This window comes from Monosiga brevicollis, genomic scaffold (assembly GCF_000002865.3).
Source record: "Monosiga brevicollis MX1 MONBRscaffold_27 genomic scaffold, whole genome shotgun sequence".
Taxonomy (NCBI): Eukaryota; class Choanoflagellata; order Craspedida; family Salpingoecidae; genus Monosiga; species Monosiga brevicollis.
The window spans coordinates 83,290-98,651 of NW_001865064.1; the positions used below are offsets into that span (position 1 = coordinate 83,290).

General features: G+C 56.1%; 3 protein-coding genes across 3 annotated transcripts; 2 read left to right on the top strand and 1 right to left on the bottom strand.

Moving 5' to 3' along the window:
* Window positions 1-72: 72 nt before the first annotated feature.
* Window positions 73-3,474, top strand: MONBRDRAFT_28536 (uncharacterized protein; the record flags this gene model as incomplete). Its single annotated transcript, XM_001748951.1, has 7 exons — window positions 73-1,231; window positions 1,298-1,582; window positions 1,701-1,789; window positions 1,878-1,960; window positions 2,034-2,205; window positions 2,304-3,353; window positions 3,463-3,474. 7 exons carry the CDS (start codon window positions 73-75, stop codon window positions 3,472-3,474), a joined length of 2,850 nt encoding a protein of 949 aa, XP_001749003.1.
* A 669-nt stretch (window positions 3,475-4,143) lies between these two features.
* On the bottom strand, window positions 4,144-10,970 carry MONBRDRAFT_38523 (uncharacterized protein; the record flags this gene model as incomplete). The annotated part of the gene is made up of 10 exons (XM_001749014.1): window positions 10,668-10,970; window positions 9,545-9,712; window positions 8,189-8,958; window positions 7,067-7,375; window positions 6,820-6,904; window positions 6,393-6,647; window positions 5,774-6,271; window positions 4,823-5,013; window positions 4,671-4,771; window positions 4,144-4,310 (listed from the first exon to the last, which is right to left on the bottom strand). Exons 1-10 carry the CDS (start codon window positions 10,749-10,751, stop codon window positions 4,144-4,146), a joined length of 2,628 nt encoding a protein of 875 aa, XP_001749066.1. The 5' UTR covers window positions 10,752-10,970.
* A 1,914-nt stretch (window positions 10,971-12,884) lies between these two features.
* Window positions 12,885-14,330, top strand: MONBRDRAFT_28538 (uncharacterized protein; the record flags this gene model as incomplete). The annotated part of the gene is made up of 5 exons (XM_001748952.1): window positions 12,885-12,927; window positions 13,026-13,174; window positions 13,354-13,395; window positions 13,528-13,880; window positions 14,018-14,330. 5 exons carry the CDS (start codon window positions 12,885-12,887, stop codon window positions 14,328-14,330), a joined length of 900 nt encoding a protein of 299 aa, XP_001749004.1.
* Window positions 14,331-15,362: the final 1,032 nt, after the last annotated feature.

The window sequence follows — 15,362 nt, forward strand, 5'->3', positions numbered from 1 at the left end:
AAGAAGGTCATGGCGACGGGGTCGTCGTCCCGGCTGCCCGCGGGCGCTGCTGCAGGTCAGAGTGCTCAAATGATGGATGATTGGCCGGATGTGGATGATGCCGAGGCTATTGAGGCTTGGATTCAGGCGCAGCTTGAGGCGCTGCCCGTTCCGACGCCTCGGAAACGCGCCTCTCCGGCAACGCTGGCCTTGGCGACGGGTGCGGCGGACAGTGCAGCGCGGCCAGAGGGCGTCGTAACCGATGCCTCGGTCGCCACTGGGCATGGGGAGTCTGCCATGATGGACGCGCCTCTGACCACGCGTACGAGCGCTTTACACCCGGCTACGCCGCGTCTGGGCTGGCGATCCATCAGCCAGCGCCTGGCGCATGCGCCTTCAGCTCCAGTCGACCCGGACACGGATGATCCCGACGACATTGACTCTCCAGCTTATCTCGAGCGCAAGGTGCAAATTTTACGCGCCGAACGCGCAGCCAGCTTGAGCGATGACAACGTCAAACGCAATGCCGGTCCACCGCCGCCTCATCGGCCCTCGAGCAGTGTCAGCCACGATCAACATTTGGATTCTGCGGCCGTCGCCCCACAAGACCGCCGTCCCTGGGAGCTCCTGGTCCGCGAGTTTGTCACAAAGTCTCAGCAGCTGGCGGAAGCGCATCACGCGGCACTGCAAGAACTTGCGGCGACTACTTTGCCGACCCCAATCCTGGCGTGGGGCGAACCTGCCCAGGACGACGAGGCCAACCAGCCAGCCCGTAACGAAGCGACCCCCGATACCTCCAGCGACCTGCCCGCCTCCCCCGCGAGTGCAAGTCACACAGGCAACAGTGCAGCAGACGAGGGACAGCCAAGCGCTAGCGGTTTGAATCTCAATCCTGCACCACACCCTCAAGCACAGCCTGCACAGCAATCCCGGCAAGCAGCAGCCAAACTTCAGGCACGCTTGGCTGAGCTGGAAAAAACGCGCCAGGCCAGCCAACAAGCCCGTCAACTTGCCTCTGCCAGAGTTTTACAGCGCGTCTTTACTGCTTGGTGTGCCCGTGACTTGTGGCGTCCGCGCTTGCACGCTGCACATGTGCAATACCAGGCCCAACAGGCCCGGGCCGCCACGCGCCTCCAGGCCCTTGTGCGGGGCTGGTTGTGTCGCCGGCGCTACAGCAGCGCCATAGCCACCGCCATCCAGCGCACAAGAGCCAAATCGAAACTGCTTCAGACTTGGTGCCACAGCGGGTTGGGTACAGGGCTCACTCAGCGCTGCCGTGGTGTAATCGTACGACAACGCATGGCTGTTGAACTTGCAGATGCCGCTCATCGTGGCTTGGCTGCACATCATCGAGCACAAGAGGAACAGGCTGAGCGACAGCGACTGGAAGCAGAGCGCCAGGCCGCCCTTCAGGCTCATCGACGACAGGAAGAAGAAGCTGCGCGCCTTGCCGCCCAACGGGCAGCCGAAGAAGCCCGCCTGGCTGAAGAGCGGGCTAAACGCCAAGCCGCCCAGCGAGCACACGAAGCACAACTGCAGCGGGCCGAACAGGCGCTCACCCAACTAGAGCTAGCTCGCCAACAAAGCTCTCCGCGTCTATTGGGTACGTGCCACCACATCAACATTTGAGGCTGACTCAGGCCCTCACGCCACTTTTTTCCGCTTCCTCACTGCCTCGCTCATTTCTGCAAAATACTCACCTCTATTTGGCTTTCACGTAGACGCCCTTCACGCTGTAACAGCGCCTCCTCGGGACGTCTTTGCCGACGATCCAGCCAGCCATGTCACTCTACGCACGCCCACCAGCGAGGTACCTGTCGTCACCAAACGTGACGTCTGGCCCCATGCCTGCATCCTGCATCCTGGCTCCTCTGATGTTGACACACCTCTTCTGATAGCATGCACCTACCATGCGAATCCTGAGCTCCGGCGGCCGCTGGTCCCATTTTCCCGGTTTCACGAGCCATCTTTCAGTTCTCCGGTAAGAAGCCACCCTCTAGATGGTTCACTGAACCTTCCCTCAACGGTCCTCGTCTCACCGTGCTCGCGCACAGGCTGCAGGGTTGTAACTTGTCAACCATCCCAGAGCTGGCCGCTCTGCCCCTCTTAACCTACCTGGATGTTTCACACAACAAGCTGGCCTCGATCAATGTGCACCACTTACCGTGGCTGACCTATATGAATGTGGCGCATAACGACCTGACTGCGTTGGAAGTCATTGAGACGGTATTCATTCACGTTGTGCCCGCTTGCTCGGCCCTTTTGAACGTCCAAGCTCTTGTGCTCATAAAATGAAATGAAATTCCTCTTCCTTGCACGCTTAGCCCTCGCTTCGTCTCTTAGATTGTAGTCGGAACCAGTTGACCACCTTCCCGACGTGGCCGGCACCGCTGGCGCAGCTGCAGCACCTGGATGTTAGTCACAATCAGCTACAGGATCTGGGTGGTATTCTCAGTCACGTGGCACCTGGGCTGCGTCGGCTTGTGGCGCTGGATAACCCGCTTCAAAAGTTGACCGTGGATGACATCCCTGTTTTGACCACGGCTACCATCAGCGTCGAGACTTGGGGAACCGCGGTGGGCGTCGACGAAGCCGAGCGCTGGCGCATTGTCTCTGGTGATCGGGCCAAAATGATGATAACCCTACCTCGACTCGCCCCCGAACATCCAGCCTGGGCAAAACTGGAAGCGGCAGCCCCCCTCGTGGAATTGAATCCCTTGCAGACTTTGGTGCAAACCGACGGCTCGGTGGCAGAACTTTTGGCTGCGCTCCGTCGCTGGCTTGCGCTAACCAACTCCCATGCCGTGCAACCCAAAGACTTGGATGCGTTGTGGCCGCTGGCCCCAAATCGGCGCAAGCACGTTGCAGCCACCCGTATTCAGGCCGCTTGGCGAGGGCATCATTTACGCCGTCATTTGGATGCCATTTTACACAATGTCTTTGCCGTGAACGCTGGTGCTTCGAATGAGCATGGCGAAGATGATCAGGTCCTCCGTTTCAACGAACCAGACGCGTCGGATCTGCTCGACTTGGAGCGTGCTCCTCGAAAAACCTCAGGGCCAACTATGAGTCGCAGCAAAGTGCGCACTGGCAATGTCACGCCCGCCGATGCTCGAGCAGAGGCAGCGGTTTCCCAGGCCACTGAGCCCGTCCCGTTGCCCGCTCCTGATCGGTGGATGCAGCCCATGTCTGCCACCTCGCGTCCCCGTTCGGCCCAAGATCTACCCCCGGTCCGTGCATCACGCGATGCCCCACCTAACCACGATGCCACAACCCGAAGCCTTCCGCCCGAAGCCAGCGACCGCGCGGCTCTGCTCTACACCCAACGTCAAAAAAGCGCTCGGGCCCAACATCACAAGAGGCGCTCCACCTCGGTCTGTTTCATTGTTTTGCAACAAGTCACCCAAATTGTTTTTTTATTGTGCATTTCCTTCGGCTCTTGTCTCATTCGCGCACGCTTGTGTTTGTGCTGGCGTTTGGTAGACATGGAAGTAGCTGGAGAGGCCAGTTTTGGCAGATAGCCGGATTCTGATTTGATTGAATATGCGCTGGTCGCAAGGCCACTTGCAAAGGGGTCGAGGCTTGTCATTGAGCAACAATGTCAAAAATCCAAGCCACCCATTTCTTCTTTTTGATTTTGCTACGGGCCGCCCGATTGAGTTTAATCGAGCCAAAGACGCCCGGGCTAACTAAGAAGTGCCAGGATTTTCTTCGTGTCGGTAAAATTGGTACCCTAAGACCATGGACAGAGTAAAAAAAGCATTCAGGGCAGTCATATAAGCGAATTTGTCGGTGCAAAATTGTGGACGCAGGGGATACCTCTGCGACACAGCCTTGGATCAAACTGTTGAGATGGGATTGTGCTGCCTCGGGCAGGGTCGATAAATTTTCTGCAACCTGCATGACAATCTCCTTGACAATGCCGGTTTGGTTGGCCTAAAAGCGGCGGCATTCAATCTTGTCAGCTATAGTATAGACATTTGTGCACCTCAAAGAGAGGCAATGGTTGAAAACGGAAAAAAAAAAAAAAAAAAAAAAAAATTAATGGGGCGTGCTTGACTGACCTCAACCGATAACGTCAAACACTCTTGCAACAGGCGCAAGGCATAAAAGCTATAATTGCAAGCGTTGCTGGCATGAGTTAAAAGTGCAAATGTTCTGCGCTTAGCCCTTGCACCAACTCTTAGACACTTGAACGAACTTGTAAGGGTCCACCAGAAGCACTTCGTCGACGACATAAGTCGCAAGGGTCGGGATGGATACTAGTTTGTAGGCCAGCAGCATGCGCCAGAGTGCCGACGCGATGGCCGAGTTGAAGTTGAGCGTAGCTACTAGTTGATGTGTGAGAACATCCTCATCAAGTCCAAGCAACACTGGCAAGAGCCCGAGCCTAGCAAATGGGGGGTGAATTGAGGCTAATCGCTTGCTGTTGTGCTAGCAACGACAAGGCATGGCGGTGTGCACCCACTGTTCAAGACGGTGCACAATGCCCATGTGAAATTGCTGAGACTGGAGGCCAAGCAAAAGCGCAACAAGGGCCAGTCGTTGACCCTCCTCCAGTGCTGCAAAGCATGAGCAAATCACAAGTCAGTAAACACTATCCGAACAAGGCCGGCGTGCTGGTTGATTAAGCGTAGGCCTCGAGACACGCGAATGTGCCACGCGCACACAGTTTAACGATAGAGACTCACCTTCCAGGCCTTCAATGGGCGCGGCACTGAGGGCATCCCGCAACGAATCAGGGAGCGCGCCGTCATCATTGGCCGAGGCTACCAGTATCGGTTGAAAACGGCTGCATATGAGTGCCCGGCGTGCATAACGGCTGGGAAAATAGCGTTCATACCTGCCGGTGAGGCGGTCGCAAGGAGAGATATCAGCTGGTGACCACGGGGTTCTGCCTCGCCCTCTGCGTTTGTCAGGGTTTCGGCAAACCAGGCCGAAAGTGGGGCAGTCTCGCGAATGGGCGGGCTTTGCTGTGTATAAATGTGATGCTCGGCCTTGAGGTCGCGGCGCAGGCGAGCTGGATAGCTGAGCCTGTGGAATGCACGTGGACGAGGAGTGAGCGGGGTGATGCTTTTTCACATTTTAAGACATTTGTGTCCTGATCACGTCAAAAGATTCAGGGTCCTAAATGGGCACGCACTCGATGGCTGCGCCCAGGATGCATAGCGCCAAACTGCAACGTCGTGGCTCGTTCTACGAGTAGGAGCAATGCGCCAAGTGTCAGTGTTTCATGTAGAGCGTGAACTGGCTCGTTGACGCCAAAATAAGGTCGGCAACAGGAACACACAGAATCGAGGGCCAAGCTGATGAGAGGCCAGGGGAGATCCCATTCAATCTGAGCGCCAAAACGGGCGAGCACACCAGCCAGTCGAAGCTGCGCCAAGGTGGAGAGATATTGCCCACGCTGTAAGGCAGCCGCCATGACGTGAATGGAAGCCTCGGCAAAGTGCGCCTCCCTACCATGACAGGCACGCGCATGAGGACAGGCACGCGCATGAGGACAAGCACACAGTGTGCGAATGTGTGTGCTGAGTGCGTGGGCAAATGAGACGAATGACGATGATGATGGTGATGGAAGAAGGGGAGGGCCGAACCGCATAATGTCCCTTAGAAGATACTCGACAAACGCCCGAAGGCGGGCAACACCATGCATCGCAAAGCTGATCAGTTCCTGAAACACGGGGCAATGCCGAGGAGTTAGGCAGTAGAAAAGGAAGGAAAGCGGGGATCCTGGTTGCATGTCCGAGTGAAGCGGTGCGTACGAAGCTTGGTGCTTTGCGTCTGCGCTTACTTCAATGACGGGGACTGTGAGGTCATGACTGTAGCAGAGATGCATGAGCTGCTTTAACTCGTCAATGGCGGTCCGGGCTTCGCCACGACACTGGGCCACGATGCGACGAACGAGACGTTTGATGAAGAAGCGTTCAACGGTGCCTGGGGGAGGAACCACGACCTCTTTGGGCAGGTGTTCGGGCAGGACAAGGTCAAGAAAGCCAGCTCGAAGGTCAAAGCCAGACTCTTGCCGAGGACCTGTGGTGACGGCTGATTCGACGTCCCACTTGACCACCATCTCGTGCTGGTAGCCATCAGATAGTTCAGCAGCAAAGTGGATGTAGGGGCGATGAACGAGCGTTTCACGCCAAGATTGCTGTTCAAAGTGTTTGAGACAGTGCAGGGCCGTGGCCGCAATGCCTGCAGGCTCAATCAGAAGGTCTGTTGTTCCTGGGGCTGCAGCAGGACAGGTTCTGTTGGTGATGCAGTGGCGGTGAGGTGCGGGGTGAAAATTGAGCTGAGGCCGATCAAAGCAAAGGAGGGGGCGAACGGAGAAGGCGGGTGAACGGGGGGGGGAATGCAACTTGCTCGAGATGTTCGCGGAGGGTTTGTAGAAGCTTTTGGAAGAGTTTTGGAACCCGATTGCTGAGGTCGCGGCTGCAGAGGACCATCAATTCGACGAGGGCCAGCAAAATCTCGAGTCGATCGGCAGGGTGGAGGTCGGCGTTGGCGGCCAGGGCTTCCAGGAGATCAAGGACCATGGACACGAGGGCTTCCGGGGTCAAAGAGCAGGCGTTGCAGCAGTCACCGGCCAGAAGCAGCAGGTTGGCCAGCCGATCAAACTGGCGGCCTGCGAGCGCATGACGAAGGCTTGAGGCCAGGCCATCCACAAACTAGGAGCCGATGATGGCGAACCAGGTGGTTGCAGGGAGATGCGGGGCGAAGGGTGAGTGGACCGTGAGGTGGCAAAGCTGAGGGGGTGAGACACGGAACGAGGCAGGGAGGTGACGGTGTTGCGAGGCCACGGGACAATGAGTATGGATAACTGCAAGAAAAGGCTCTCACCATCCGACCGAGGCGCGAGTCGCGGGCGTTGACGAGGCTGGCAACGGTGCTCACAGCAGTCGTACTAGCAGGGTGTCGATAGGCACTGGTGCAGGCGGATGAAAGCGAACCAAGGTGAGCTCAGCCACTCTAGGCTACAGCTTCCATCTCTCCGGGCCAAGCTGAAAGGGCTTTGATCACCGGCAAGCGTGCATGGGCACATTCACATCACTTGACCGGGCGGCGAGTGCAGTGCGCGGGGACGTACTGGGCCAGCAGTCGATCGGCGACGTCGACGGGGTACGGCACCTGGTTCACGTCCTGCATAAAGGCTTCCGCAATATGCAGCAGGGTGTTTCGGTACTGCGAGACGGCCAGCTGGGACGGGCAGATCGGTAGTGAGTGAGCCAAACGGTGAGCCGCGAACCGTTGGCCGCTACGCGCGAGCCGCAGCCCCCGCCTCGTGTTCACCCCCCTGCGAGGCCGCTCGTCCCCACAGTCAACCCTCCGCTCCTCCCCTCCACTTCCTCCTCCACCTCCTCCCAATTCTACGCCAGTCACCTGCGCCATCCAAGAGCTGGAGGAGGAGGCTGCCACTTACATCGCTCTGCAGCGCCGACAGCGCTCCCGGAAGCGCCATTCCTCTCCGTTTCGTCAACAGAGAGAGAGTGAGAGAGAGAGAGAGAGAGAGAGAGAGAGAGAGAGAGAGAGAGAGAGAGAGTGTGTGTGTGTGTGTGTGTGTGTGTGTGTGTGTGTGTGAGTGAGAGAGAGAGAGAGGAAGTGCCGATGTTGAGACAGAGAGAGAGAGAGACCGAAAAAAAGTCAGAGAGTGAATGGGTTCAAAAGGAAAAAAAAGACAAAATGAGTGTGGTAAAAAAGGGGAAGAAAGAGAGCGTGATTGAGACGGACATGGAGTCAGAGATCGAGAGGGATCAAGAGGGTTATTAGAGAGGGGCATAGTTCTCTTCGTTTTTTCCCCCAGCGACGCGCAGAAATAGAAAGGAGAGTACGACGGGACAGCAACGAGCGGCGCGAGGTGGTTGCTGCCTGTGGTGGGGTGAAAGGGCATCCATCTACCAAGCATGAGCGGCAACGGCCCAAGAAGTGATCAACTTGCAACTTTTGACAGGACCATCAATTTTGCACGGGCTCTGGTGTGTGATGCCGAGCCAGCGCAGTGGGAGGAGAGATAGATCAGAAGAGGTGGCCCGATATGTGTGTATGTGTGTGATTGAGGCACGGCCACGACATGAGAGAGGCGAGGAGGAGGAGAAAAAGAAGAAGAAAAGGGGAATAGGTCCTACCCCTTGATCAACAAGGGAGAAGGAGATCTTGAGAAGAAGAAGAGGAAGAGGGGGGAGCAGAGACGGCTTAGTTGTCGTTGGCCCACTTGATGCCCTTCTCGATGGAGGCCTTGAGCTCGGGGATGACCTCGGTGTCGAGCTTGTGCTTCTCGTAGTCGCTGAGCTCGCCCAGGCCGAGGTTGCGCTCAATGCCGTTGACGCCGAGCTCAATGGGGGTGCTGAAGTACTGGCACTCGGTCACGTCCGACTCGACCATGGCGCACTCGACAATGCCCTTCTCGCCCTTGAGGGCGCGGATGAGGGAAAAGGCAAACTGGGCACCGGCCCAGGCCATGGAGAGGGTGGCCGAACCGGCACCGGCCTTGGCCTGGACAACCTCGGTACCGCCGTTCTGGATGCGGTCCGTGAGGGCATCACGGTCCTCATCGGAGAAGGAGCAAGAGGGCTCGACACGGGAGAGCAGGGGAAGGATGGTACCACCGGCGTGGCCGCCAATGACGGGGACGTTGATCGACTGGGGGTCAAAGCCCTTGTTCTGGCCGATAAAGGTGCGGGCGCGCACAACATCGAGGGTGGTGACACCAAAGAGCTTGCGGGGGTCGTAGACACCGGCCTTCTTCAGGGCCTCGGCGGCAATGGGGACCGTGCTGTTGACGGGGTTGGAGATGATGGCAATGCAGGCCTCGGGGCAGTACTTGGCGCAGGCCTCGGCCAGCGACTTGACAATCGAGGCGTTGGTGTTGAACAGATCGTCACGGGTCATACCGGGCTTGCGGGGCACACCAGCGGGGATGATGACAATCTTCGAGCCAGTCAGCGCGGCGCCGAGCTCCTCGTTGCCGACGTAACCGTGGCACTACGAGCAGGAAGGGGGAAGGAAAAAAAAAAAAAGCAATGAGGATGACAGATTTTGAGACGAGAAGCGTACACGAGAAGAGCACAAGTCGTGTGCCAGGGGGAAGAACAACAAAGGCTTTCGCTCAAGGCGAGAGGGCAAAAGAAAGAAATGACTCGAAAAGGCGACTTCAGTCCAGTGGCACGTGATGCAAAGGTGTGTACCACCAAAAGGAAAAAAAAAAAAAAAAAAAGAAAGGATCGGGATGAAACAATGGCAGTGGTCAGAGTCGGGAAAGGTGCGAGCCAACCGAGAGCACGGAAGAAATTCCAAATTAAAAAAGAAAAACGACAGGCCTCGCACACTGCCATCAGACAAAACAACCAGGGCAATGCATGTTTTGTTCTGTTTTGTTTCTTCCTGGCCAGTGATTGGATTGGCAGGTGCGCGGCGAGAAAAACAACAACCACCTTGATGGCCTCGGGTACGTTCAACCCCAAAGAGCATTATCATCCCCATGCGCGTGTGTGGGGCGGGCAGTGCTGCACAGACAAAAGGACACAGCCGAAGCAACAACCAGATTCGGGGGCAACTTGTTGAGACTTACGCTGGAGGGGGTATCAATGTGGCTGAGGTCAGCGGCGACACCCTTGGCATGGGCGAGATCGTAGACGGCCACCTCCGAGACGTGGGCCGGGGGGTGGGAGATCTTCATGAGCATGGAGAGGGGCTGGCCAATACCGCCAGCACCACCCAGCACCGCCACCTTCATGTCCTGCGCCATGATGAAAAATTATAAAAATACAAAAGATAGTGAGTGAGAGAAGAGAGAGAGAGAGAGAGAGTGAGTGAGTGAGTGAGAAAATGAGTGTGTGTGATAGAGAAAGAGAGAGAGAGAGAGATGTAAAACGTGTAAGAAAATGTTGTGTGACAGCAACACAGTGAAAGCCTGTGTGGTGTGTGTGAAGAGAGAGAAAGAGGGGAAGAAAGAGAGAGAGTGCAAGAAACCTGTCATACACAACACACACACTGGCACACCGAGGACCCAACACAAGGGGGAAATTGGTTACCACAGCAGTAGCAGCACACAGACACACACTCATCATGATGATCGATTGACCAACACACACACACACACACACACACTGGCCAGCTCAACTCCAAACTCAACACCTTCTTCGCTTTTGGCACGGGGCCCCAGATAAGCAAGGAGAGAGAGCGCCGACTGAGGAAAGGCCTGTGATGTGTGTACGTGGACGTGTCTGAAGAAAAAAGAAAAAAAAAAGAGGGCACAAGCTCGAACATGTACATGTCACAAGTGCCAAAGACTCCGCTGGCTCACAGTACCAGAGGCGCCAGCAAAAAAAAAAAAAGCCTTGACCTCGAGAATGTACAAGACATCACGGCCACAAGCCACCAACGCTGTGCGTGTGTGTATGTGTGTGGGCGGAAGCGAGGACAACAGAAAGACAAAAAGGACGCTCGCGTTTCAGAGTTCAGAGAGAGACAGCGCCCAAACGACGCCAAAAGCGGGCACACAGGCCTCAAGCCCCCCAACGACAACAACCCAAGGACAGAACGTCGACCTCCCCCCATCTTCCCTGCCAGAAGACTCGACAATCACGGCGCTCTGCCAAGGACCACAGAACCCAGTACAGTATCGGGCAGCGCGCACATGTTCACAAGCAAGACGCCACATTCTTTTCGAGTTGAAGATAACTTAAACTTACGTTGCTGCCAGTGGACATGGCACGGAGCGCCGTCGAGGCAGCCGACTGCGCCGAAGCGCTACGCAGAGCATTGACCATCATCATCTTGAACGGTGTCGTGTGTGTGTGCGTCGAGTCCTCGACCTCTCTCTCTCTCTCTCGGTTCGAGCGCGCGGTTTTTTTTTTTAATAAAATACAACACAAATGGCAGACTAAGGTTAGGAGTGGAAGTCAGAGGGACGGCAGTCGGATGGATAAAGTTGCAGAGAGTCTTTTAACACTGGTCTCAAAATCAGAGATATATTGGAGAAAGCGATGGCCAACAGCACGAAATTAAACAGTAAAAAGGAGATTATTGTTAAAAGCAGCTTCTTTCAGAGAAGTATGCAGTCTACAAGGAAAAGTCAGAGAGGTGAGAAAGGCGCCACATGGTTCAGGAACAATGTGCACGGCGTATCATGGCAGAGCGACACATGCCGACCGCACTCCGGGCAGAGATTGGGGTGTCAACCGGTTGCATCCTGACCAAGAATGGCTTTGAATTCCCTCACCACCCAGAGGTGGTGGTAACCACTGCTCATCTGCAGAGACCATCGCATCGCACGATCCGCGATCGGGCATGCATGCAGGTGTAGCAGTCGTAACGTGTTATCCATTCACACCTGACTGTCAGGTGTGGTCTTGCTTCTTCTCTCGCAGCTGCACATTACCACGAATTGCAAGTTGATTCTCCTACACGCTCAAGCAACGCGTTTTAATCATGGAAAAATGTAACATATGTCACACTGTTTGTGTCTCATGCCGTCAGGTGGTGCTACTTGGCAGGCAATTGTCAGAGTTTCGAGTAAATGTCAATGTCAGATAGATGTAGATAACAGGTGTTATGAACGCGACTGCGCCGGTGCTCAGCCCGCTGCCTCGTCGACCTGATCGCGCCATCTCATTCTTCCAGCGTGCGTGCTGTCTCCCATCGCCGCGGCGACGACATCACACGGGACCGCACATGGCCCCCAGTCAACCACCTCCCCGGAGCCAGCCGGGATAGTACTGTACATGCATTGACCATTCTTCTGATTTTAGATCACGGACATGCTCTGCTACGTAAAAGACCCATGATGACACGATCGTCCGCCCGCGCACAGCTGGCGCGCCGAAACCCACACGCAGCACCCCAACCCCATACATCCCCGTCGTGGGTTCCTGCTTCACACGAAACGGTACGGCAGTGCTGCAGCGTCATCCCCCTCGACAATGAACGACCGAATGCTCCTTCCTCATCTACATCCATACATGCATGCATGCATGGACGTTTGACTGATTCGAGTGCCAAGCCCCGGAAGCAGGTGGGGTGGGGCCAACCTTTTCCTCGTGCACTGCCCTTTTCACTCATCGCCTCACCCACCACCTCGCCACTCGCCTACCTTGCTGTAACTGTCCTGCGCCCCAAAACTTGGGGGCGAGCTTTTCTCCGTGTCGACTGTTCGTCACGTGCGGACCGTCCAGATCCTTGCTTGCTTGCCTGCATCCACCACTATACCCAATGTGTCATGGTGTCACCCACCCCTGCATCTCGGCTGTCATGTCCGCCACGACCTCTACCTCATCCGTGATTTTCAAACGAGTTTAACCGTCGGCTAGGCGTCGTCAGTGAGGAATTCAAGCCGAGGCTGACGACCGCCTTCCCCCTTGTCCTGTCCTTTTTGAGGCCCTCTCACGTCCAACCATCTGTATGTTTCTGACCTGCATGCAAACGCCACCACCTGCGCTCCCCACCCCCATCCCCACAACACTCACTCACTCGCACACACTCACACACACATTCCGTCCCTTCCTCCATTCTTTCTTCCATTCCCCTTCTCATCGCGTCAGCCCGGACCAGTCGTTGCTAAAGACGACTTTGGCCGACCACGCCCCCCCTTCCCACCCACACCCCACCACGACCTTCAAACGAATCACAATCCAGCCTGCGAAAGTGCCGCCCATCTATGTCACATACACCTTCACATACACAGACACATACAACCGTCGCGCGCATGGCCTCTCCCTACCCAACCGCTACTCACCTTGTTGTTGGCGCGCTGTTGCCCCCACCTGCCTGCCGCCGTCTGCTTTCCACCCAGTTGCTCCACCGGCATTTTTTGCTTCATCACGCGTGCCATTTTGCTTTTTCTCCGAGCCTCTGCCACCCTGCCTTTGACGCACGCCTGGAACACCTTCACTGCCTTGGGCTCCGCTGCCATGTTTCGTCTGTTGGTGGCCGGCTTGGTCGTGGCTGCTCTCGGTTTGTGTCCTTGCGCTGCCGTGCACGACCCTCGTGTTGAAGACGCACGACACATGCCGTCTCACCCTTGTGCCTTGCTGTTGTGACGCTGCCTGCAGCCCCCTCGACATTGGCCGAGTACATGATTTTTGGCGACTGCAATGCCAACCGCAGTGATTCCGTCGTCACCTACACTGTTTACCCCGCCGACACTTGCATGGGCTATCCTGATGGCTTTTCGGAGCGCAACTACTGCGAAAACGGCCGCGTACGCCGCCCCCCCCGCCTCCCCCCCCCTTTTTTTTTCGGGCCTCTTTGCCCTTGCTACCTTTACTGCCCTTGCTGCCCTTGCTGCCCTTTCTTCTCGTTGGGCAAGCATGTGCGTGTGGGCATGTGTGGAGGCAAAGCCAAGCCTCATCCCTCGCTTGGTGCTGATCATGTCATTAGGCCTACTTTCGTGTCTGGAATGATGTTTCCAACTGCTCCGGGGTGAGTCTTGTTGCCGATAGCGCGGAGAGAGGGGATGAGAAAGGCCACCTCGCGTCGCCATGTCACGTGGCTGCCATGTGCTCGCCTCACCTGACACGCAACGACGATGCCCTGGTGCGGTTGATACCATAGAATGCCGATGCCGCCTTTAGCTATCCTGTGAATACCTGCAACGATGGCTATGAGTTTTATTGCACGGAAGAGCTGCCGACGGACGTTGTGGCACACATCACTTACCATGAAGACAACGGCTGCAGCGATGAGCCTTTCCACATGAAGCTGTTGGCCGAAACCTGTACGCGGGGTCACAGCTCGGCGTCGGCCAGCGTCTCCTGCAGCGGTAACTCCTTTAGCATCACCTCCTATACTGAGTCAGACACGTGCGACGCCGCGACGCCTTCCAAGGTCAAGCAGTTTAACATCGGCGAGTGCTTTGACGATCGCGCGTATGACGATGACGTTGTCGACATGGATGATTTCAACTGGTGCGTCCCGTCGGCGGCGCTCTGTAAACGGCTGTCTTTGTATCTGTCTCTGCCTCTGTCTCTCTCTGTCTGTCCGTGCTTGAAGTCTTTTGTCGAATACTGACGTGTGGTGTGCTTGTTTGCGCGCGACGATGTAGGCGTGCCAATGATGGCGATGACGCTCAAGATGATCTTTGGGTTGATGATGACCCGAACGATACCCCAGCGCTGGTAGCCCGTCGTTCCACACTCCCGGTCCCGGCTGTCGAACTCCTAGGCGTGGCACCACGGGCGCGCTCGCGACGAAGCGCAGAGCAATGGTCGGTTGCCATTGGCTGTGGCCCATACGACCCCTTTAGCACGTCTACATTCACCACGCGCACCACCACCACCACGGGCGCTGCTGCTGCGGCCCTTCCCTGGACAATGTTGGGCCTGTTTGCGGCTCTCCTGGCCCGACTGTCCCTCTAAGCTCTGCCAGCGCATAGCAAGCTGGGTGGGCCCGGCTCGGCTCTCTTGCTCTGTCTGTGTGTCTGTATTTGTGCTTCTGGTTCTTGTTTTCTTGTTGCGCCATGCTTTAAATTTTTGTAAAGGAGTGCTGTCCGTCCCTGTCTCGTTGTTCCTGACCGGTTTTTCTTTTCCCGCTTCGCGAGAGAAGTCGTGTCGCGCCACCACCAGCATGTTTGCCCCCAAGCGGGCATATTCACGGGACGGTGCGTGTGTGCGTTGTTTCTTGACCACACGGGGCAGTCGTGTCTTTCTCTCTTTAGACCCGTACCCTTTCTGCCCTTGCTACTTTGTAGCTGTGTTTTTCCCTCGTTGTGCCTGCTTTGGCGCCTTTCTTTCCGTGGCGCAGTATCTCCAGATGCTGCTGCTTGGAACGTGCCCAATCTGACGCTGACCGTGGACATGTCGCTGCCTTTTCTTTTTCTTTTTGACTGACCTGTGTTATCTCCTCTCCGTCTTATCGTCTTCTTGAGATGGGTTTTTTGTTGGACCCTCCCCTGGACTGCGTCAACAGGCAATCGAAGTCCCTTTCTACTTTTTGATCTTTGTCGCGCGTCCCAAAGGCGGATGGCTGCGGACTTTTGTGCCGATGACGTTCCCTGTGACTGTTTGCTCATCTTTCCGCCCGTCGATCAAGGTGGATGTGTAATCTGCGTCTTTGCCAGTCTGCCGCCGAGACTGCCAGCCGCCAGCCGCCAGCCGCCAGCACTTTCTGAGCTCAAAGACGGACTGTGAAACATCATCTTGACTTATGACCCGGTTACTGTATCTAATATAAAAGTTATTGTAGATTATCAGAGGAAACGCAAGGCAACATAGTGTAAAATAACTTTGAGTTTATGAAGTAATTGATGCGGTTAAAGTAATACGAGTCGCACGCCCCAATCTCGATTCCCATCGCTGCGATTCAAAGTCATAAAAGTGACGAGCTCAGCTCGCCAGCAACCCCGTCTGTGCCCTCTCCGTACGTGTATGTGTGATAACGCCGTCAGTGAC